The 25,126-nt window shown below is 43.6% G+C and overlaps 1 protein-coding gene across 1 annotated transcript in view; it reads left to right on the top strand.

Annotated features, from left to right (window-relative positions):
* The window catches only part of top2b (DNA topoisomerase II beta), a 161,422-nt gene that overhangs the window by 18,631 nt on the left and 117,665 nt on the right, over nt 1–25,126 (top strand). Inside the window, exons 2-6 of the mRNA XM_078239375.1 lie at nt 3,463–3,651; nt 16,051–16,141; nt 17,707–17,770; nt 23,665–23,810; nt 23,925–24,022. Coding sequence (XP_078095501.1) covers nt 3,463–3,651; nt 16,051–16,141; nt 17,707–17,770; nt 23,665–23,810; nt 23,925–24,022 — 588 coding nt within the window. The remainder of the gene's footprint in view (nt 1–3,462; nt 3,652–16,050; nt 16,142–17,706; nt 17,771–23,664; nt 23,811–23,924; nt 24,023–25,126) is intronic.

Here is a 25,126-nt window from a genome sequence, read left to right as displayed (position 1 = left end):
GCTGTAAAGCAGAGGTTGATCCCCTCCTCTGAGAACTAACACCGAAACACCCAAAGAGGAGTACCTCACCCTATAATCTGTAAAAGTGTGTGTGAGGTTGTGCAACCTGCTCGTTAGCAACTTCTGGTGGTAAACAAAGAAACAACGAACAATACAGCACAGGAACAGGCCCTTCGACCCTCCAAGCCTGCACCGATCATGAGTTCCTAACTAGACCATCCGCTGGTATCCCTCTATTCCCAGTCTGTTCATGTGGCTATCTAGATAAGTCTTAAATGATCCTAGCATGTCTGCCTCAACCACCTTGCTTGGTAGTGCATTCCAGGCCCCCACCACCCTCTGTGTAAAATACGTCCCCCACATATCTGTATTGAACCTTGCCCACCTTACCTTGAACTTGTGACCCCTTGTGTTTGTCATTTCTGACCTGGGGAAAAAGCTTCCAGCTGTTCACCCTATCTATGCCCTTCATAATTTTATAAACTTCTATTAGGTCGCCCCTCAACCTCTGTCTTTCCAGGGAGAACAACCCTAGTTTACTCAATCTCACCTCATAGCTAATACCCTCCATACCAGGCAACATCCTGGTAAACCTTTTCTGCACTCTCTCCAAAGCTTCCATGTCCTTCTGGTAGTGTGGCGACCAGAACTGGATGCAGTATTCCAAATGTGGCCTCACCAACATTCTATATAACTGCAACATCATATGCCAACTTTTATACTCTATGCCCCATCCAATAAAGGCAAGCGTGCCATAAGCCTTCTTCACCACTTTTAAATTAAAATACACTCTCTAAAATCAACACGTAACAATTTGTTTATCTAACAGTGAACAATATCGATAGTTACAGGTGAGGTGCCTGAAGATTGGAGGGTGGCAAATATTGTGCGTTTGTTTAAAAAGGGCTGCAGGGAAAAGCCTGGGAACTACAGGCCGGTGTGCCTCACATCTGTGGTGGGTAAGTTGTTGGAAGGTATTTTGAGAGACGGGATCTACAGGCATTTAAAGAGGCAAGGACTGATTAGAGACAGTCAGCATGGCTTTGTGAGTGGAAAATCATGTCTCACAAAATTGGTTTAGTTTTTTGGAGGGGTAACCAAGAAGGTAGATGAGGGCAGTGCAGTTGATGTTGTCTACATGGACTTTGACAAGGCCTTTGACAAGGTACCGCATGATAGGTTGTTGCATAAGGTTAAATATCTCGGGATCCAGGGTGAGGTAGCTAAATAGATACAAAATTGGCTTGATGACGGAAGCCAGGGGGTGGTTGTAGAGGGTGTTTTTCAAACTGGAGGCCTGTGACCAGCGGTGTGCCTCAGGGATCGGTACTGGGTCCACTGTTATTTGTCATTTATATTAATAATTTGGATGAGAATATAGGGGGCATGGTTAGTAAGTTTGCAGATGACACCAAGATTGGTGGCATAGTGGGCAGTGAAGAAAGTTATCTTGGATTGCACCGGGATCTTGATCAATTGGGCCAGTGGGCTGACAAATGGCAGATGGAGTTTAATTTAGACAAATGCGAGGTGATGCATTTTGGTAGATTGTAACAGGGCAGGACTTACTCAGTTAAGGGTAGCGCATTGGGGAGAGTTACAGAACAAAGAGGTCTAGGGGTACAGATTCATAGCCCCTTGAAAGTGGAGTCGCAGGTGGACAGAGTGGTGAAGAAGGCATTCAGCATGCTTGCTTTCATTGGTCGGAACATTGAATACAGGAGTTGGGACGTCTTGTTGAAGTTGTACAAGACATTGGTAAGGCCACACTTGGAATACTGTGTACAGTTCTGGTCACCCTATTATAGAAAGGATATTATTAAACTAGAAAAAGTGCAGAAAAGATTTACTAGGATGCTACAGGGACTTGATAGTTTGAGTTATAAAGAGAGTCTGGATAGATTGGGACTTTTTTCTCTATAACATAGGAGGCTGAGGGGATGATCTTATAGAGGCCTACAAAATAATGAGGGGCATAGATCAGCTAGATAGAAATAGAACTGAGTGGGTAGATAGAGAAATATTTTCCATTGTTGGTGTAGTGTAGGACAAGGGGCAAAAGCTTAACATTAGAACGGGCGGGGGGGGGGGCATTTGGAACACAAGTTAGAAAGTACTCTGCACAGAAGAGTGGTGGAATAATGGAACTTCGCTGCAAAAAGCAGAATCCAGTTGAATTAATTTTTAAATCTAAGATTGATAGATTTTTACTAGCCAAGGATATTAAGAGATATGGAGCTGGGATACAGATCTCATGGTTTCACTGAATGGTGGTAGAGGCTCAAGAGGGTGAATGTTGTAATCCTGTTACTAAGTTCCTTCAGCTAAACTAGAACATAAGAAAAAGGTGTAGGAGTAATCTAAAGGTACTTTGAACCTGTTCTTGTTTTCAGTATGATTGTGGCTGAGCTTTGAACCACTACTCCACTTTCCTGTCTAAACCCTGTATCCCTTGATTCACCAAGAGGCCAGAAATATGTATATCTCAGCCTTGAATATACCAATGATCCTCGCATCCACATCTGTCTGTCTGCTCACATTGACTGGCTGTATACTCTCCCCCTCCAGAATGTCCAGCAGCCGCTCTGTGACATTGTTGACACTGGTATCAGGGATGTCCAGTTTTGAACTGTTCTGGATTTATCCCATTTAGCACAATGGTATTGTCACATAACATGATGAAGGGACTTGTATACTGCATTTGTAGGATAAAAGAATCTGAAGCGATGGCATGTGGGGTTGGGTGCAACAACAACAACCGTTTTATTGAATATTGTTAACTCTTACAAAGGCTTGGTCTCGACTACGGCAAAGCCCGCGAAGCAGCAAATGATGTCACAGACTATACATGCAACTAGACACTTAAAGTGACAGCACAACACAACAACAACACCAAATACATAACATCCCTTCCCTTTTACTTCTAAGGTCCAATAACAATGAATAACCATAGTACTTCACATAGCCATCAAGACGTATATTCAAGGGCAGGCAATGAATCATTAAACAGCAATAAACAGTTAAGAGGAAAGATGATCAGCTGGCTGTCTATTCTGCACTGGTTGCCTGCGCACTTCAGGGATTTGGTTGTTCTTGATCTTAAACGTACTCTCCGGTTCGTCAGAGGATGTCTCTACCCTGGAAGACATAACTCGTTTGCAGAAGGAAGACTAGTAGTAGCAAGGGATTCTTCAGCAATCTCAGTTTCTGCTAATTGATCCAATATGTCACAATATCTTGGAAATTGAACATTAAGAAGTTGTTCATAACACCATAGTTATTTCTGTGTAACTGAAGTCAGGAGCTCTGTAATGTATTGATTAGATCTATCTTTGGTAAATTATTTGACATGCTTACATTCTTCTAGGAGCATTTTATATATTTCTCAATACCTTACTACAATCAAATAATGGGGCTCTTCGTGTTTTATAGCAAATTTCAGCAATCTTTTTTGTTTTGCAGACATTGTTCAGCAATCAAAAAAACCTTGCAAACAAAGAAGAAATAAATGCTAAAAGTGACACTTCAAAAAAGATGTCAGAAGCTTCCAAGAAGATGTCTGTAGAGAGAGTTTATCAGAAGAAAACACAGCTGGAACACATCCTTCTCCGTCCTGACTCGTACATTGGCTCTGTGGAACCTGTAACCCAGGTATTTGTTTTTATATAGTTTCCTGTGGCATTCATTGCTTGTTGATTTGAAGTAAGAGAATTGTGTTCTTTTAATTAATTTAGTGAAGACTCAAACGCAATTTCTAATATAAACAGCTTGGGTTTAGATGTTGTATTAACTTTTAAAATATTTTTCTCCTGTAATGGTGGTCATGTGATTTGGGATCTTGGGGATTGCTGATCACCCCTTTTTCGTTTCACAACCTAATAATGCTTAGATTAAAGAGCAGCACTGGCTGGCGAGGGCAGGTGTAACCATACTTACCTAGAGGTCTGTTAGATACTTTAAAGAAAGGTGATTGTTTCTCTTCAATGCACTTTAAGTTAAAGGCTAAATCAATTTAAGATATAATAGGGCCTTTAACTCAAACGTAACTGATAAATGTTAATGGCTAGGGAATATAAGGTTCCATAATCTGATCTGCCCAACCAGGACAGCACTTTGCAAAGGTCTAGGGCCATGTGGTGTATTTCACTTATCAAGTAAGGATACAGCTACAGACAAAGTCTCACATGGTATGATATAATGTCTTACATATTGAGTTAATTGAATATACTTTGATTCCTTGATAATTACACATAACTATACTAAAACTAATTATTAAATACAGGCTTTCCTACACATTGACATCGGCACAAAAGGAAAAAAATGTATGTTTAAATATGTTATACTACTCATCTCAAATTATCAATTATATTTTCTTGGAGCTTTATAAAAATAGCCCATCTCTGCACAAAGTTAGGAATGACAAAACCCATAGCTATATTTTTAGACGTTTTTTCATTTTACCAGTGGACATAATATGAAAGTTTCAAGTAACTAGCATTATGCTTCACTAAAATCCCAGTCTATGTAGTGTCATGAAGGCTTTAAATGTTGTTTTCCTTCTCATGGAGTGAGAAATTCAATTTAAAATGACCGAGCAGCAAAGCCTTTTTACTAAAAAAAAGTCAGTTTATTTAAGTGTAATGCTCTGTAAGTTACCTAATAGAAAGTAAAGTTACTAACGCACGCACAAAGACTATAAACTTAAATCGAGATTAAGTTGGGTATGTTTTGAAGTTGAGTTGTGTTGTCTGATGCGAAGGTCTGGAGGCTGTGCAGTTGTCTCTGTGACTATGTTAGCAACCACTGTTGAATTGCTGGAGGTCCCTTTCGCAGGTTGGTTTAGTAGATAGAATCAGAGTTCACAGGGAGGAGAGAAGTGTCGCACTTTTCACTACCTAGTTATTTTACAGCAGACCAGTAGCTGTTTTTAGTTTCATTTCTCTGGTTTCCTAAATTCAAATCTTTCCAAGATGGTGTTCCCAGCTTTCTGCCCTTTTCAATGCTTTTTTTAATGCAAAAAAGGTACAAAATAGTAGCATGAAAATTTCATTCCCGCTATTGTCAACATGGATGACAATATTTCTGATCGGTGCTCAACAATATGAATTGGGTGCACCATTCTAGTGGTTGTTTGTGTCATTTTGATTTATTTCAAATGTTGCAGCAAAGCTTGCATCAATAATGGTGACCATGAAATTACCGGATCATGATAAAAACCCACCTGGTTCACTAGCATACATTAAGGTACAAAGTCTGGCCTATAAGTGATTTCGAACCCACAGCAATGCGTTGACTCTTAACTGTCCTTTGTAATAGCTTAGCAAGCCACTCATTTTATGAACCCACCAGGCACCAGACGTGATGAAGTTATGTCCAGCCCAACTGACAATACAGTCTACCGTACTAACTTCTGGTGACTTTTTCCAAAATTGGGAGAGCTCGCCCTTAGTCAGCAGCAGCTTGACTTGGTCTTACTCATAGAATCATGTTTTTCAGCCTTTATACCAGGCATCTCCAACACTATTCCTAGTAATGTCCTGTTCCATTGCCACTCAGTAGAGGTGATTGCACAGTTTACCATTGTGAGCAGTGGCTCTGGGAGTCCTCACCATTGACTTCGGACTTAATGAAATCTCATGACATCAAGTCAGAAGAATGGAAAAGAATTCAGCTGCTGATAGTCACCTACTGCACACCCTCAGCTGATGTTGAATCAAAATTCCTCCATGTTGAGCATCATTCAGGCATTGAGGATTGCACAGAATGGACTCCGGGTGGTGAACTTGAATATCCATCACTAAGAGGCTCCATAGCACTCGAGTACTAAGGAATGTAGAATCCTTATGATGCAGAAGGAAGCCATTTGGCCCATTGGGTCTGCACCGACTCTCCGACAGAGCAGGCCCACCCCCCACTCTATCCCTATAACCCCATGCATTTACCCTGCTTATCCCCTGAACTTGCACATCTTGGGACACTAAGGAGCAATTTAGCATGGCCATTCCACCTCACCTGCACATCTTTGGACTGTGGGAGGAAATTGGAGCACCTGGAGAAAGTCCATGCTGACAGGTTGAACATGCAAACTCCACACAGTCACCCATGGCTGGAATCGAACCTGGGTCCCTGGTGCAATGAGGCAGCAGTACTAACCACTGTGCCAGACTGGTGCCAGAATCAACATGAAGCATAAACCCGGTGAACCCATTCTTGTCAATCTGTCTGTTACAGATGCATCTGTCTATGATGGTACTTGTAGGAGTGCCAATTGCATAGAACTTGTAGAGAAGTTGTTCCATCATCACATTGAGAATACCCTTCACATTGTGTGGCAGTGATGATGATGCATTCTTCTGTCTCTCTGACAAATGAAAGGCATCTGATAATGCATCATTTTGCACCATACTGACCATTATGCCAGAGGAGCCACGAGGGCGGAAAGGAGGTACAGTGGTTAGCACTACTTCCTCACAGCGCCAGGGACCTGGGTTTGATTCTGTCTTTAGGTGACTCTGTGTGGAGTTTGCACGTTTTCCCTGTATCTGTATGGACTTGCTCTGGGTTCTCCAGTCTCTTCCCATAGTCCAAAGATGTACAGGTTGGGTGGATTAGCCATGCTAAATTGCCTTTTAGTGTCCAAAGATATATCGGTTTGGTGGATTAGCCATGGTAAATGCCTGGGATTATGAGGATAGCACAGAGGGTGGGATGCTGTTTCGAAGAGTTGGTGCAGACTTGATGGGCCGAATAGCCGCCTTCTGCACTGTAGGGATTCTATGGATTTACGCAACACCTTCCACAGGCCTTCATGGTTTTCCTTATTCTGCTTGTGGGACTTTTGAATTTGCCCTACTGCAAAGATTATGTTGAGTGTTCTTTGTCTAGCACGAAATTCATACTGATTCTTCTTCTGAATCTATAAGATGAGTGACATCTTGTCAAGAGTAATCCTTGCAAGAAATTTTGCTGCTGTGCAGAGAAGAGAGAAGCTTAAAAATTCCATATACCGGCATAAGGCATGCGAGGTGCTTGAAATTGCTAGAGCAAAAATATTTCTTTAAAAATGACATCCAGAAATTTCTGAAGGGAAAAGTGGAGGCAGCAGAAAGGGAGTCAACCTAGGTGTAGTTAGATGATAGAGGTCACCAAATGGTTGTGAACAAGCTACAGCGGATCTGTGAGGGTGGTGCAAGACAGACAAGTGTGACACATCATGATGCAGATCTGCTGGTAGGGGAGCTACAAGTAGCAACAGGAGAGAAGTGAAATACTAGAAATGATCACCGATGGACTCTTTTCCCTTCTATTTGCAGAGATGAGAAATTTCTGCCATTTGGTGGACTTCTGGCAATGAAATTTCAGAAATCTGCCATTTTAAATATTAATTCTGATCTTTGGGGCTGGTATGGGGTTTAAAAAAATCACAACTCTCGTTAGTCAGTGAGATGGGGTACTGATTGCAGGTTTGTGATTGGACGAGTAGCATGCACAGGAGAGACAGAGGTGGTTCTCCAGTTATAGCTTCTGTTGCTCTCCAGTGTCATTGTTTCAGTTTCTCCAAACATGGGTTTTCTCACACCCACTTTTGCTGCTCCCGTAGAAGCAGATTCTATGGTTGGAGGGAACCAGTGATTGGAGGAATTGAACCTGTATTCTGGCTAGACCCATAGTTGCCAGGCAGCAGACTTACAGCTGCTCTCTCCCATTGACAAATCATCAATGGTGGTGCTGATGCAAGGGCTTCATTGTCCCGCACTTAGTTCCCTGACTCTTTAAGCACAGTACCCCTGTTGTGCAGCTCCAGGAGCTCCTGGTAGCAGCTCTATAGCGCTCTCTCGCAGTCGATGGTCATGACAAAGTACTCGTCCTGGTGTAGAGGACTAGCAGGTACTTGTCCTTAGAGTTGGCCCTCTTGTTAATTGTGAAGCAACTCTCTAGCTGGACCAAATGCATGGGAGTGCCTGCCTTGTGCCTCCGTTTCTTCTTGTTTTGGTAGTATTTGAGCCAGGTTACCCAGCTCGCTTGGAATCCACAATACGAAGAACTGCCTGTGCGTGCTCTTGAGTTTCCTGTAGTAACCCACCTTTGGCATGTCCAAAAAACCTTCACTCTTACATCCCAGAGACCTCCTTTCATCAATATACCCTGTGCCCTGTACATGCTTTGATGGTCAGTGATTCCGTTCACTGTGTCGATTTACTTCATACAATCCTTAATTGCAAATGCAGCATTGCTTTCTTGTTATTAAAGGGCCATCCTATTTCTGTGTTTGTGCATGTGCATGCATGTTGCTTACGTAAGGTTGGTAACAGCTATCTAGTCAAATCTTCATTTTACACCTTCATGGAGGGCTAGGATATAGTTTTACTTGGTCAACAAAATATTTTTAGATGAGAAAAACCCATCTACTAAAATTCTTTCCAGTCAGTATTATTGCTTGTTGGACATTTTGCCCTAGCAAACCAAAGTATGCTATTTGATAGGCACAGCTACATTCCTAAAATTCTCTGAATCAATTGAGTACATGGCTCTGGGGGGTTGAATTTAAGGAGTGGTTATTGCACGGAACAGGAGTACTCTGTGTGATTGCATAGCATCTTCTCAGCAGATGTCTCTTTACCTCCTCCTCCTTCCTCTCCCAACTTTACAATGTTTAAATATGGAACCAACTTTTTCAGAGCTTATGTTTGAATACGACAATTAGTTATTGAAATCTCTGCAAGCATAAATACCTAACTTTCCAATGATCTAACCTTCTCAATACTAAAATAATTCGATTTTTTTTTTTTTGTAAGGTATTAGTAACTGCTCATCTTAAACTTTTACAATTGCATCCATTTGTAGTGGTATAGAAACATTTGCCTTTCACTACAGATGATAAAATGTGTGTTAATTTTGCAGCTCCTTACCATGCAGTGACTTTGCCACTTTGCACTATAAGGTGTACCTGATTCCATTTCACCAAAAACTTTTTTGTCTTCAGCCACCAATTTTCAGATGATCTTGTCTTCGGCCAATCTCTTTCCTGGTTATGGAAGTAGTTATGTAATGTTGGGGCACAGTGCCCTGGTTCCAGATTAAGCAGACAAAGCTAATGCGTTTCCTAATCATGTGAGTTCCTCTGTACTTGGAAAACTTCAGGTGGAATGCCATTGGCTGTTGGAGACTTGCCCACTAACAGTTTCTTTGTGGTGCTACCTCCATACTAAATGGGATAGATTTAAAACCGATATAGCAGTTCAGGGCGGATATCCATGAGGTGCTATGGGGATAATCAGCACAATTTGTAATCTCCTGGACCATTATATGTTTTACTCGGGAGTGCTGGTAAAATTAAAGTTTTTTGTGAATCAGATGATACTCCCAACTGGCTGGTGCAAAATCTAGCACAAAGGAAGCTGCTTGTGGTTTTTGGAGGATGGTTATCTTTTGTCCAGGATATAGCTGAAGGGCTTCCTCCAAAGAATATCCTAGTTCCAACCATCTTCAACTGGTTCATCATGACTGGGCATTTTAGAACATAGAACATAGAAAGCCACAGCACAAACAGGCCCTTCGGCCCACAAGTTGCGCCGATCATATCCCTACCTCTAGGCCTATCTATAGCCCTCAATCACATTAAATCCCATGTACTCATCCAGAAGTCTCTTAAAAGACCCCAACGAGTTTGCCTCCACCACCACCGACGTCAGCCGATTCCACTCACCCACCACCCTCTGAGTGAAAAACTTACCCCTGACATCTCCTCTGTACCTACCCCCCAGCACCTTAAACCTGTGTCCTCTCGTAGCAACCATTTCAGCCCTTGGAAATAGCCTCTGAGAGTCTACCCTATCCAGACCTCTCAACATCTTGTAAACCTCTATCAGGTCACCTCTCATCCTTCGTCTCTCCAGGGAGAAGAGACCAAGCTCCCTCAACCTATCCTCATAAGGCATGCCCCCCAATCCAGGCAACATCCTTGTAAATCTCCTCTGCACCCTTTCAATGGCTTCAACATCTTTCCTGTAATGAGGTGACCAGAACTGCGCGCAGTACTCCAAGTGGGGTCTAACCAGGGTCCTATAAAGCTGCAGCATTATCTCCCGACTCCTAAACTCAATCCCTCGATTAATGAAGGCTAGTACGCCGTACGCCTTCTTGACCGCATCCTCCACCTGCGAGGCCGATTTAAGAGTCCTATGGACCCGGACCCCAAGGTCCTTCTGATCCTCTACACTGCTAAGAATGGTACCCTTCATATTATACTGCTGCTTCATCCCATTGGATCTGCCAAAATGGATCACTACACACTTATCCGGGTTGAAGTCCATCTGCCACTTCTCCGCCCAGTCTTGCATTCTATCTATGTCTCGCTGCAACTTCTGACATCCCTCCAAACTATCCACAACACCACCTACCTTGGTGTCGTCAGCAAACTTACCAACCCATCCCTCCACTTCCTCATCCAGGTCATTTATGAAAATGACAAAAAGCAAGGGTCCCAGAACAGATCCCTGGGGCACTCCACTGGTCACTGACCTCCATGCAGAGAAAGACCCCTCCACAGCCACTCTCTGCCTTCTGCAGGCAAGCCAGTTCTGGATCCACAAGGCAACAGCCCCTTGGATCCCATGCCCTCTCACTTTCTCAAGAAGTCTTGCATGGGGGACTTTATCGAACGCCTTGCTGAAGTCCATATAGACCACATCCACCGCTCTTCCTTCGTCAATGTGTTTGGTCACATTTTCAAAGAACTCAACCAGGCTCGTAAGGCACGACCTGCCCTTGACAAAGCCGTGCTGACTACTTTTGATCATACTAAACTTCTCTAGATGATCATAAATCCTGTCTCTCAGGATCCTCTCCATCAACTTACCAACCACTGAGGTTAGACTCACCGGTCGGTAATTTCCCGGGCTGTCCCTGTTCCCTTTCTTGAATATAGGGACCACATCTGCAATCCTCCAATCCTCCGGAACCTCTCCCGTCTCCATCGACGATGCAAAGATCATCGCCAAAGGCTCCGCAATCTCCTCCCTCGCCTCCCACAGTAACCTGGGGTACATCCCATCCGGTCCCGGCGACTTACCAACCTTGATGCCATTCAATAGTTCCAACACATCCTCTTTCTTTATGTCCACATGCTCGATCCTTTCTGTCCACCGCAAACCAGCAGTACAACCACCCAGATCCCTTTCCTCCGTGAATACCGAGGTAAAGTATTCATTAAGCACCTCCACCATTTCTAACGGTTCCGCACAAACTTTTCCCCCTTCACCTTTTAAGGGTCCTATGCCTTCACATCTCATCCTTTTACTCTTGACATATTTGTAGAAAGCCTTGGGATTCTCCTTAATCTTACCCGCCAAGGTCTTCTCATGACCCCTTCTCGCTCTCCTAATTTCCTTCTTAAGCTCCTTCCTACATCCCTATACTCCTCTAAATCCTTAACACCTCCTAGCTCTCTGAACCTTCTGTACATCTCTCTTTTCTTATTCACCAGGTTCATCACAACCTTCGTGCACCACGGTTCCCGTACCCTACCAACACCCCCCTGTCTCATCGGAACGTTGTCATGCAGAGCTCCAGACAAACATTCCTTGAAAATCCTCCACTTTCCTTCGGTACTTTTCCCCAAGAATGCCTCCTTCCAATTTACCCGTCTAATTTCCTCCCTGATGACACTGTATTTCCCTTTACTCCAGAGAAACACTTTCCTAGCCTGCCTGATCCTATCTCTTTCCAATGCTATCGTGAAGGAGATAGAATTATGATCGCTATCCCCAAGATGCTCACCCACCGAGAGATCCTCCACCTGTCCAGGTTCATTAGCCAGCACCAGATCAAGTACAGCCTCTCCTCTAGTAGGCTTATCCACATACTGTGTCAGGAAACTCTCCTGGACACACCTAACAAACTCCTCTCCATCCAAACCCCTAGCCCTAGGGATATTCCAATCTATGTTTGGGAAATTAAAATCTCCCATCACGACAACTCTGTTATTCCTACATCTCTCCAGGATCTGTTTCCCCATCTGCTCCTCAACATCTCTGTTACTATTGGGCGGCCTATAGAAAACACCCAGCAAAGTTACCGACCCCTTCCTGTTCCTAACCTCCACCCACAGAGACTCCGTAGTCAATCCCTCCACGGCGTCCACCTTCTCTACAGCCGTGACACTATCCCTGATCAACAGTGCCACTCCCCCCCCCTCTCTTGCCTCCCTCCCTGTCCTTCCTGAAACATCTAAAACCCGGCACCTGAAGCACCCAGTCCTGTCCCTGAGACATCCAAGTCTCCGTAATGGCCACCACATCACAATTCGAAGCAGCAATCCACGCTCTAAGCTCATCCATTTTATTCACTACACTCCTGGCATTAAAATAGACACATCTCAGACCTTCAGCCTGAGCACTTCCCTTCTCCATCACTCGTCTAACCTCCCTCTTACCCTGTCTACATTCCTTATCTATTTGCGAGCTAACCTCCTCACTCTCAGTCCCCTCATTTCGATTCCCTCCCCCCAACCTTTCTAGTTTAAAGTCTCTCCAGTAGCCTTAGCCAACCTCCCCGCCAGGATATTGGTCCCCCTGGGATTCAAGTGCCACCCGTCTTTTTTAAACAGGTCACACCTGCCCCTAAAGAGGTCCCAATGATCCAAGTACCCAAATCCTTGTCCCTTGCTCCAGTCCCTCAGCCACGCATTCATTCTCCACCGATTCCTGTTCTCACTCTCCCGCGGCACAGGCAGCAATCCCGAGATTACTACCTTTGCATTCCTCTTTCTCAGCTGTCTACCTAACTCCCTATATTCTCTTTTCATGACCCCTTCCCTCTTCCTACCTATGTCAGCAGTACCTATATGCATCACGACCTTCGGCTCCTCTCCCTCCCCCTTCAGGATTTCTTTTCACTAAGAGCATAGTGTTCTGTTCCAGCTGTTTGGACAATGAAACAATCTGTTCCTGCATTTAGACAGTGTTCAGAATAGGGCTGATATGTACTGCAAATCTTACTTGGCAAGTAATGACCATCTCCAACAAGAAAGAGTCTAAGCACCTCCATTACATTGAGCGACATTACAATTGCTAAGTCCTGCACCAGCAATATCCCAGGGATCACCACTGACCAAAAACTTAATTGCACCAGCCATATAAATACTGGGACATAAAGATCATGTCCAATGCTAGGTTTTCTGTAGAGTGTGATTCATTTACGACCTTCCCAGAGTCTTTTCACCCTCGACAAGGCACAAGTCAGGATTGTGTCAGAATAGTGTCCATTTGAATTGGTGTGTACAAGTCCAACAGCACTTGAGAAGCTCAACACCATCTAGGAAAAAACAGTCTGCTTGTTTAACAGCTCATCTGCCCTCCGGCTTAAGCATTCACCCCATCCACCACAAGTACACCACAGCTGCCATCTACACCATAGTAACTGACAAAACGTTCATCGACAGTACCTATAATTCCACAGCCTCTGCTGTCAAAAGAGTCAGGGCAGCTATGAAGAGGAACACCGTACTCTGCAAGTGACATCATCCTAACTTGAAAGTATATTGTCATTCCTTCATCATGACTGGGTCAGAATACTGGGAATCCATAGCAAACAGCAATGTGGTGGAGCTACACCACATGGACTGCAGAGGATCAAGAATGGAACTTGCTCCTATCTTGTCAAGGACAATAGAGATGGGTAGTAAGATGCTGGCTTTGACAGCAGTATCCACATGAGATGAACGAATAATTAAAAACAAATTCGGGTGTAAACTGAAATGGTCATAATTATCTGAATGTTTTCAAATTTCAAGAATCATTTGAAAGCTTGATTTCTTTTTGAATACTGGGGATGCTGGAAATTAGAAATTAAATCAAGAACTCTGTAATACTCAGGTTAGGCAGTATCTGTGAAGAGAGGGAAACAGTTAACCTTACAGGTCAATGACCTTCCTTCAGAACTGATGAAAATTATTGAACTGCAATAGTGAGCCGGATTTTTGTCAAGGAGGTGGGAAGGCTGAGTCGGGAAAATTGTCGACTTGGCAGATGTGTTTCTTTTAAAAAGATCCCAACCCACATTCTCATTCCAGGATGCCAGGGCGGGATGGAATCAAGCTTGCCTCTTCTGGAGACTAGCCCCAGGTGGCAATGGGGGCTGTGGATGGTGAGGCTGGCAGGCTGGAACATCTGCCCTCATTTACTGAGACATCGGCCCAGTTGTAAAGATGACCATCAGGCCCATAAACCCTAACCCTTCAGTCCCCTCATTGCTTGCTGAGATCTAAGTGCAGCGATTCTTGTAGCTCAGCCAGCAATTCATAATGAGACCATCTGGCAAATGTATCAACAGGCAGGCTGAACACATGGCCTCAGCAAGCAGTGTTTATACATATGCAGAGGGGAGGTAAAGCTTTGCTTGACTGGCATCTCCATTACCTTGTAATAACCTGTTGTGTCTTTGAAGATTTATTTTTACTGTAGGTATGTTAATTTACGTAAGTTTAAGAGGTCTGAAGTGGATAAAAGCTTCTTATAATAATAGCAAAGACTGTTGTTACACCCAGAGATATGATAGGGATGGCTTCTTTTTCCATATTTCAACTGACCAAAGAGCACGTTTTTTAAAAAAGTGTTTTAATCCCTGTTTGCTGTAACTGTTGGGAACAGAAAAATTATATATTTTTTTGTCTACGTTTTGAAAGATGGATAAATAGTTATTGTTCTACACCTGAATGCGCAACTACACACACACTTACAGACATGCAGATCCTCACACACACACACACACACACACGAAAAGGTTGTGATTATAAAAGTATAATGCCTTTAGGTCTTATAATTTCAATAGTTCTCTGTTATGCTTGTTTTTCCTCATGGTGATGGCTTGAAGCGATGCAGGCCTGTAATTATTATTTTTGTCCACTGAAGAAAAAGCTCTGGTAGTTTTAAGAAGATGGATTTGCAGTTGATTTATTCCATTCCAGTCAAGGTGCAATAGTGAAGCCGTGGTACGGTTCTTTAGGCAGAGTGTTTAAGGCCAACTTAGATCTTCACCTGCATGTGGCTTAAAGCTGGTGCTCTTAGGCAGGGTCTTTTCTATCTACATGCTTTCTATATGTTTCTGCCCCTGTCCAATTCAAAAATGCTTTATTAAAATCCTTTATTAGAAACATAGTTTCTGTGAATGTGATCAGATTATTTCTTTCCATTGTCCTCATGGTTTCTGATGATTAGGCTATTGTCAGACAGTGGAGTCCAGGTATTACCAGCATTACCATCTTAATAAAATTGAGTTTTGTACACCCATTTTCTGAATTTCACATATGGGGTTGAAGCTTCTACAACAGTATTGTGAAACCAGTCTTTTTAATTAGCTCGGAACGTACAGCCATTAACCACAGGAAGGGTCGTTTGTTTTTGAATGTTTCTCAAAGATATGCCCAGAAAGGTCTTTAATTACTTTTAATGACTTTGTCAAGACTTGTCCAGAATGCTGGAGCTGGTGGAGTTGTGTATGGGCAAAGAAACAGGTTATCTGACCTCCCAACATCATTTTGTCAGAGGAAAGCATTCACTTGGGTTTATATTTATTAAGTTTGTATTGCATGAGCATGACACTGACAGCTTTATGAGAAGCTAAGAGGGACAATGTATTTGAATAGGAATGGCTGCTTTTTTGTTGTTGGCTTAGAGCTATGGTTCCTCTGTGGTTCTTGATTCCTCTGAGAGGCCATGAAGCAGGTCCACTTACAAGAGACTCCACTATAATTGCAGGGGGTTTGAAATTTCCAACCCCGCAATAGAACTGGCAAAAGAATGAGCGCTTAATGTAGGCTGACTTATCCATGCCATTGAGAGTTACAGCGAATAGGGGGTCTTCCCACTTCATATTGGTCCTAACTCGGTGAAAATCCAGGCTGTTAACTTCAAACCTGTTTGATTTATGGAGATATCACCCAAGCATTTCAATTTGTGTGTGTTGCTTATAAGAAAGATTTTGTCAATGATTGACTAAAAATAGCAAATTATACTGTTTAAAAATTGTAATGAAGTTGTATTTTCTTTCCAGTCAATGTGGGTATATGATGAAGATGTGGGCATGAACCTGAGGGATGTCACCTTTGTTCCAGGCTTGTACAAAATATTTGATGAGATTCTTGGTAAGTATTTATCTTTTTGTTTGTGTGTTATGTGGTGTGTTGTCTGTGGGTCTCTCTCACTATCTGTGCTCTCAGCCAGTAATTTTAAGATGCACCAGTTAATGATTAAGGTCAGACAATGAAACCTGGATTTTCCTCCTCCTGCCACTTGATTTCTTGGTTTTCAGTCTGGTGGCCCGGTTAAGTTGCTGATGCCTTTAAATTTTACAGCAGCCCACAAGTTCATTTCTGAAATAGTGAATTTCCAGTTGAAGGTGATCCTTTTGCTGGGGTTTGTCAGGATTCTTAAGCAGCCACAGAAACATGTGATGTAGTGGTCTGTTCACTTCATTGTAATTGGGTGGAAATGGCGTTCCACAATTCATGAGTGAAAAGTCCAGGCATAAACACTTTTCCTCTAAGGGCCTGATTTTACCATTTTGAGTCTAAGTGCCGAATCTGGGTGTCAAATAGATCCACGCCTGGAATCCTCTTTCCAGCGCGCCCATATGTGTTTTGCCGGCTCCGGTCCGATTCGCACTGTGGGTGGGGCTTAGCACTGGCGGACCGATCGGAGCTCTGAACTGCGCATGCGCAGTTCGAAAAAAATCTGACAAAGCGCGCCCAGGTGCGAAAGAAAAAAAAAGCAGAAAGCGGAGAGAGTGGCTCTCTGATGATCATCCTCTGGTAGGGGGATGGGGGGGGGGCGGGGTGGGGAAGGAGGAGGGGGGCAGTGGGGGAGGAGGGAGGGGGAGGCAGAGGAGGAGGGGGGGTGGGATACACCATCACTGGTACACTACCAGACACAGATTACTCTTCCCTGCAGGGGCAAGAGAGCGGGAGAGATGGCTGTGGCTGGTAGTGTACCAGTGATGGTGTATCCCTTTACAGGCCCAGTTTGGTCCTTCTCCAGTGTCTCCTCTTGGACTTGTACTGGTCTTGTAGCCGGTTTTCATGCGGATCCACTGTGGAATCGGCTGGTTCTGCTTCATCTTAGCGAGGAATCGCTTCACCCTGAAAGTTTTGTGGGATGGCACGGCCGCACGTCCACTCCGGCAGGAGGGGTTTGTTCCTCTGGTGGGGAGGAGGGATTGCCTGCAGAGTGGCGGCGGACCCCCCTGCCCCCTCCCTCCCCACCGATCGGCCGCAGACTGGCAGCAGTCCCGTCCCCGTCCCCCCGAGGATGACCTGGGTCAGAGCGCCATTGCAGGCTCTGACCCCGCTCTTCGGAAGCTGCAGCAACGACTTCAGACTTTTATTTTGCAGGTCGCTTACAATGCGGGTGCGGAACGGGCCAGAAGACGGTAAAGTGGGATTTGGCGGTAGGGTTGGGCGCGTGGTTCATTGAGTTGATTTAAATGCATGCAAATGTCGGACCCGCGCCTGAATCGGGTGTCGGTAAAGCCACGATCTGCTCGGAATCGGGTGCAGATCGCGGTATAGGCCCGACGCCCAACTTTACCGCGATTTCGCGCCCGAAAACGGGCGCAAAGCTTTAGTAAAATCGGGCCCTAAAAGTGTTAATTCTTGTTATATCCATTGGTGTATTTTTTGAAATTATATAAACTGATTTATTTTGTCTGCAGTTAATGCCGCTGATAACAAGCAGAGGGACAAGAATATGTCGTGTATCAAAATTTCAATTGATGTGTAAGTATTTGAATAAGTGTTAAACATTCCACAACTATGTCCGTTAACGTGTGCACTTCCCTGCACATTTTGCTGCCATTCAAGACCTCTTGATGGATCTTTTTTTTAACTGACTTGTAAGTTTTCTTATCAATGCAGTTTTGTTCATGATGAATTCTAGAGAATTAAGGGATGCAATGAAAGATGCACTTGCCATTTATTTCACAGCTTAATTGATCTTGATTTGCATATGCACAAATAGGTTTGGCCATGGATGTCTTATCTTGCTCACAAATGCCTGGTTCTTTTGTATGAGTATGTGTTTGCAAGCTGTGTGTATAAATTTCTTCTGGGGCTGGCTTCAGCTTTTTAAATTTAATCAGGTTTAGGATTGAATAAGATTGTTCTTTGTCTAACACAATGAAGCAGCAGTTTATTTTTTCGCTAACCAGAAATGGCCTTCACCAATTTTCCAGGTAATTCAAAATGCTGTAACCAATTATAGAATAAATATCTACTTCACAAATTGACTAACAGAGGGCTTTGATTACTGTGACGATGGCAGTGAGTGGAATAGACAATGATGGAAATTAGAAGAGCAAGAGACCATTACTGCATAGACTGCTGGGAAAACTAATGCAATGGATATCACTGGAACGGGTGATACAGGACAGTGGACAAAAATAAGGCCGGGGTAGAGGACATCACACAGCTATGGAAGAGATCAAAGTGCAAAGCAGCAGCAGATGCTAGCCTTAGAACAGATGCTAGCATCTGTTCTAAGGCAGTCTCTCGGTATCGAAGATGACTTGCTTCCACTCCGATTCAGTGGATTCTGAGATGGCTGATAATTCCAAAGCACAATAGGCATGGCGGTTAGCACTGCTGCATCACAGCGCCAGGGACTTGAGTTCAATTCCTGCCCTGGGTGACTGTGTGGAGTTTGAACGTTCTCCCCATGTTTGCATGGGTTTCCTCCAGGTGCTCTGGTTTCCTCCCACAGTCCAAAGATGTGCAGATAAGGTTAATTGGACATGTTAAATTGCTCATAGTGGCATGGGGATTAGCAGTGTAAATATATGGGGTTAAGAGGATAGGGCCTGGGTGGATTGTTGATGGTGCAGGCTCAATGTGCTGAATAGCCTCCTGCACTGTAGGGATTCTGTGATTCTATGAATCTGCAGACTGTTGTTTGCAATCCTAGACTGTTTTTGAAGAGTTGGGTAGATGGGTTGTTTGGAGGTTTGGGCAGTCCCTCTCTACCTTGACTGAGGCGTTCAAGTCAGGCAACACTGACCTATATAAGAAAACCAGATACGATCTAAGGAGATCCATCGAAGATGCCAAAAGACAATACCAGACCAAGCTAGAGTCCCAGGCTAGCCACACCGACACCTGCTGACTATGGCAAGGTCTGCAAGACATAACAGGCTACAAGATGAAGGCATGTAAAATCGCCGGCTCCAACACACCCCTCCCTGATGAGCTCAATGCATTCTACGCCCGTTTGAGCAAGAGATCAGCGAGAGCATGTCCTCCACCCTGGAAGCCCTGGACGAACCTGTATCTGGGGGTCACCATTGCAGATATCAGAGCAGCTTTCTTGAAGGTCAACCCACAGAAAGCAACTGGCCCGAATGAGGTACCCGGACGTGCACTCAGATCCTGCGCGAATCAGCTGGCGGAGGTATTCACAGACATCTTCAACCTCTCTTCACAACAATCTGAGGTCCCAATTCTTCAAGAAGACGACCATCATCCTGGTACCTAAGAAAAACCAAGCAGCGTGCCTTAATGACTATTGGCCGGTGACTCTGACATCCATCATTATGAAATGCTTCGAAAGGTTAGTCATGTCATGAGTCAATTCCAGCCTCCTGGACTACCTGGATCCACTACAGTTTGCCTACCACCGCGACAGGTCCACAGCAGACGTCATTTCCCTGGCCCTGCACTCAACCCTGGAACACCTAGATAACAAGGACACCCATGTCAGACTCCTATTTATTGACTGCAGCTCAGCCTTCAACACTATTGTTCCCACGAAACTCATCTCCAAACTCCGTGGCCTGGGCCTCGGCACCTCCCTGTGCGACTGGATCCTGAACTTCCTAACTCACAGACCACAATCAGTAAGGATAGGCAACAACACCACCTCCGCGATCATCCTCAACACTGGTGCCCCACAAGGCTGTGTTCTCAGCCCCCTACTATACTCCTTAGACACCTATGACTGTGTGGCCAAATTCCCCTCCAATTCGATTTTCAAGTTTGCTGATGACACCACCATAGTGGGTCGGATCTCAAACAATGATGAGACAGAATACAGGAATGAGATAGAGAATCTGATGAACTGGTGCGGCAACAATAATCTCTCCCTCAACGTCAACAAAACGAAGAAGATTGTCATCGACTTCAGGAAGCGTAAAGGAGAACATGCCCCTGTCTACATCAATGGGGACGAAGTAGAAAGGGTCGAGAGCTTCAAGGTTTTAGGTATCCAGATCACCAACAACCTGTCCTGGTCCCCCCATTCCGACACTATAGTTAAGAAAGCCCACCAACGTCTCTACTTTCTCAGGAGGCTAAGGAAATTTGGCATGTCAGCTACGACTCACCAACCTTTACAGATGCACCATAGAAAGCATTCTTTCTGGTTGTATCACAGCTTGGTATGGCTCCTGCTCTGCCCAAGACTGCAAGGAACTACAAAAGTTGTGAATGTAGCCCAATCCATTACGCCAACCAGCCTCCCATCCATTGACTCTGACTACACTTCCTGCTGCCTCGGCAAAGCAGCCAGCATAATTAAGGACCCCACGCACCCCGGACATTCTCTCTTCCAACTTCTTCGGGAAAAAGGTACAAACGTCTGAGGTCATGTACCAACCAATTTCAAGAACAGCTTCTTCCCTGTTGCTGTCAGACTTTTGAATGGACTTACCTTGCATTAAGTTAGTCTTTCTCTGCACTCTAGCTATGACTGTAGCAGAACATTCTGCACTCTATGAACGGTATGTTTTATCAACATAGCACGCAAGAAACAATACTTTTCACTGTATGTTAATACATGTGACAATAATAAATCAAATCAAACTTTGTCTCTGCTCAAAGACTCTCAATGTGTTTGGTGCCTTCCTGAATGAAGGTTCTTCATTTAGGTTGGTCCCCAGCAAGAGTCTCCCAGGAGTTGACGGGTATGTTAGATGTCATCAGGGATATTAAGAGGACCTCCATTCAATGTTTCCACTGTCTTCTTGGGAGTCTCGTCCCGACGTGAGTTCTGACTAGGGCAGAAGCCTCAGGAGTCTGGTGTCAGACATACAAATGCCATGTCTTGTCCAGCATAGGTGGTTTTGATTGGTCATTGTGTCAATGCGGGGAAAGTTGGATTGGGAGGGGATGCTGTTATTGCACCATCTTTCCTGCTGGAGATTTGGAAGGCACTGCTGCTGGAGCTTCTCCAATGTTTTGAGATGTCTGTTGTAGGTTGTACAAGTTGCAAATAGGATACTGCTGCCTGGTAAACCTTGACCTTTGTTTGGGGTTTGAGATCCTGGTCCTCAAATCCTCGATTGACCAAAAATTGAACAGGGCATTGAAGGCGGTGATGAATTTGTTTTCTATGTCTGCCTTTGTCAAAGGCAAACTCCAATGATGTGGAAAATGGTCTACATTTTCCAGAATTTTGCTATTGATCTCAAATGATGAGATATGTTTTACTGTGAGCTGGTTGGAAAAAAACCTTAGTTTTCTGGTTGTTTGGAAAAGGCCCATTTTCTCTCATGCTTTGGAGAAATTTGGAAAAATCAAGAAAAGTGCAAGAAATGGCATCAATCAATGTACAGAAGACTAAAGGGAGTGGTAATTAGAAGTTTTTTTTTTGTTTCTTTACTTGGCCCATTACCACTACGTAGGCTGGGATCTCTAACCATTTTGTCATTTAATTTCTGCTGTCTTCCATCACCTACCTTCCCTTTTGTTCTTTGTTAGGATTGCTGTAGAGACCAATAACTTTTTAAAAAGATATTTGAATTCCCAGTGACCAACATAAAAGCACTGCGTGCCAAAACATTCAGGTTTTAAGACATTTACTGTAGCAAACAAACTAAGAGTAATATATCGACTAAACATTATTTGGTAAACAACTGATCCTTGAAACTACAGAAGAGGTAGTCTTTATTAATATTTTAATGTGACTGGAAGCCCCACACTGCATGCATATACATTATAGCACACTCTCCATTGGATAACAGTCCACAGTCACTCCCAGCTTCCAACAGGTTCACATTTCCCTGTTTTGCTAAGTCATAATGTTGAGTGACTGTCAAAGGGGCTTCCTCAGTTCTTTGAGAATTCCGAAACTGAATACCAGAAGTAAGGCCTACTCTGGGTGATGTCTACACCTGGCTTTGCCAGGACAAATCTTCCATAGTCTTATAGCTTGCTGTGGGATGCCTCTCTTCAACTAGAATCTGTCCCCCTTCCTGCATTCTGTTTGGTAGTTCACAAAGGATTCACAGCCTTCTTTCTGCACCTGCAGCTTTTTGCCACAGTGAGACCTCTCTCCCTCTTTCTGTCCAAAACCTTGGAGACTGAAAGCCTGTCCACAATTATTTACAGTAAGAAGTCTCACAACACCAGGTTAAAGTCCAACAGATTTATTTGGTAGCAAATACCATAAGGTTTCAGAGCACTGCTCCTTTGTCAGATGGAGTGGAAATGTGCTCTCAAACAGTGCACAGACACAGAAATCAAGTTACAGAATACTAATTAGAATGTAAATCTCTACAGCCAGCCAGGTCTTAAAGGTACAGACAATGTGTAAACCTAGCTTGTTCTGGTTCATTTTGCCAAGAACGACATTGTTAATTTTTGATAATCCCTCTGGCTGCCTCATATTGACAGGTGAGCCAAAAGAAATTCCCAGTCACGCTTCTTACCTTTTTGATTCAGTAATCCCTTTTGTTGTTCTTTAAAATCAGACACTCCACCAGCACCAAGATGTTGACTTTTTAGCTATCTGAACTATCTGACTCGAGTTTTAATTCCTGATCGCCATACACTTTCTGAACTGCAGGTTTTTTAATATCCAAATTTGTAAAAGTCTCAGCCAGCCATACAGCTGAATTGCCCTCCTGTTAAATGCACTGATCTGTTTTACCTTGAATTAATGAGACAGTCCAAAACAACATAAGCAGGGTAAATACATGGAGTGACAGGCATAAGGCCTGGGTGGGATTGTTATCGGTGTAGGCTCGACGGGCCGAATGGCCTCCTTCTGCACTGTCAGGATTCTATGATCACCTTATAAAACCTTACATTCGTAACACCTTTTTTCATTGCTCCCCTGCTTTCACCTGCCTGAAACCACATTTCTAACTTTTCGCAGTTCTGATGAAAAGTTACTAACCTGAATTTGGTTTCTGTTGACCACAGATGCTGCCTGACTTGCTGAGTATTTCAGAATTTTCAGTTATTGTTTACTAAAAATTCTGGGCTTCAGGGAAGGAGATTTTCTAAGAACAGGCACGTGGATTGAATAACTTGCATCTATACTGCAACATTTTATGGATTTGTTTGAGTTTTTCTGTTTCTTTTGAATGCCAATAGGGACCAATAATGTTGGCAGCAAAGTGCTGTAATGTTTAGAAACATTTTATTTTAATACATGTAAGTTTCATAGAAAAGTTTGGATGTTTTCATATGTAGCTGAAGGACTAATAATAACCCTCTTTAAAACTTGGATCCTTGTGTTTGATTCTCCAAGATAAGAGATTTTGAATGCGTTTTCTGTGTTATATAAGAAAAATTGCTGTATTCTTTGTCCAGGTTTTAAAATAAGTTGAATAAATCACTGATATCCTTGACTTGGAAGTGATAAGCACATTTATATGTCTGTTATACTTTTTAAGGGATTCCAACATCATTAGTATTTGGAACAATGGGAAAGGCATTCCAGTAGTGGAGCACAAAGTAGAGAAAGTGTTTGTACCTGCTTTGATTTTTGGGCAGCTCTTAACCTCAAGTAACTATGATGATGATGAAAAGAAAGTCACGGGTAAGACAGAATGTACCATTACATTGTATTATGAAAGATATTTTTTTCAACCATTTAGAGGTTTAACTCCTATAGTTTTGTTGAAGGAAAACTATTATCATTTGCATTTTGCAGGTGGAAGAAATGGTTATGGTGCTAAACTCTGCAACATATTTAGTACCAAGTTTACAGTTGAAACAGCCTGCAAGGAATACAAAAACAGTTTTAAGCAGGTATGTCACAATTTATAGGCCATTTCCATTACATTGAGATGGAACTAAGGATACCTTTTTCCCAAGTTAGTAACTGAAGAGAAAATGTGAGTGTTCATTCATTCATATACAAATTGTCCATCAGCCACTTTATTCTGTTTACACCCTATCTTTTCTCACCTGCTTGTTTGTCCATTCACCTGTACTTCCTCATACTCCCTTTCTCTTGCTTGTTTGTACCCTTTCTCGTGCCTGCGTGCCACTCCTTTTACTTGCTTATAGCCTTCTCCATTCCCCCGCCCTTCCCTTGTTTGCCAGCCCCACTTTCTCTAGCTTGCTTGTCACCTCTTTCTCTGGCTTGCTTGCCCCCCGTTTTGCTGGCTTGCTTGCCCCACCCCCCATTTTTGCTGGCTTACTTGTCTCCGCCCCCCCTCACCCTTTTGCTGGCTTGCTTGCCCCCCCCCTTTGCTGGCCTACTTGCCCACCTCCCCCTTTTTTTGCTGGCTTGCTTGGGCCCCCCCCCCCCCCCACCCTTTTGCTGGCTTGCTCGCCCCACTCTTCTCTAGCTTGCGTGCCCCCCTTTTCTCTAGCTTACCTACCGCTCCTTTACTCTAGATTGCTCACCCCCCCGCCTTCCCACTCTCAAGCTTGCTCACCCCCCCACTCTCAAGCTTGCTTACCTTGTTATAACATAGAAAAAGTGGCAGCCAATTTGTGCACAACAGAATTCCACAGAAGGCAGTCGATAATCACTGGATAATCTATTTTGGTATAGTTGGTTGAAGAATATTGCTCAAGATACTGGGGCTGTCTACTTTGCTGTTCTTCGGTATAGTGTCATGATGTATTTTGCATTCACCAGAGAGGGTAGAGAGGGCCTCTGTTGAATGTCCTATATGAAAGACAACGTGTCTTGACACTGTTATATCAGTGTAGATCTTGTGTGTTCAAGTCTTTGGTGTGGGGCTTGATTCCATAGGATTTAGGAGCAAAATGCTACCACTGAGCTAAGGCAGACATCTTCAAGTGAATGTTTGCTCCCAGGTTGTGTTTAGCACTGCACTTTTCAGATTTTGTACACTGTGTTGATCTCTTGAAAATATAAACACACCGCTCAGGCTGTCC

The sequence above is a fragment of the Mustelus asterias genome, chromosome 2 (genome assembly GCF_964213995.1).
Source record: "Mustelus asterias chromosome 2, sMusAst1.hap1.1, whole genome shotgun sequence".
Taxonomy (NCBI): domain Eukaryota; kingdom Metazoa; phylum Chordata; class Chondrichthyes; order Carcharhiniformes; family Triakidae; genus Mustelus; species Mustelus asterias.
Note: the sequence above shows the minus strand (reverse complement) of the source record. Positions and strands in the feature narration are given on the sequence as shown.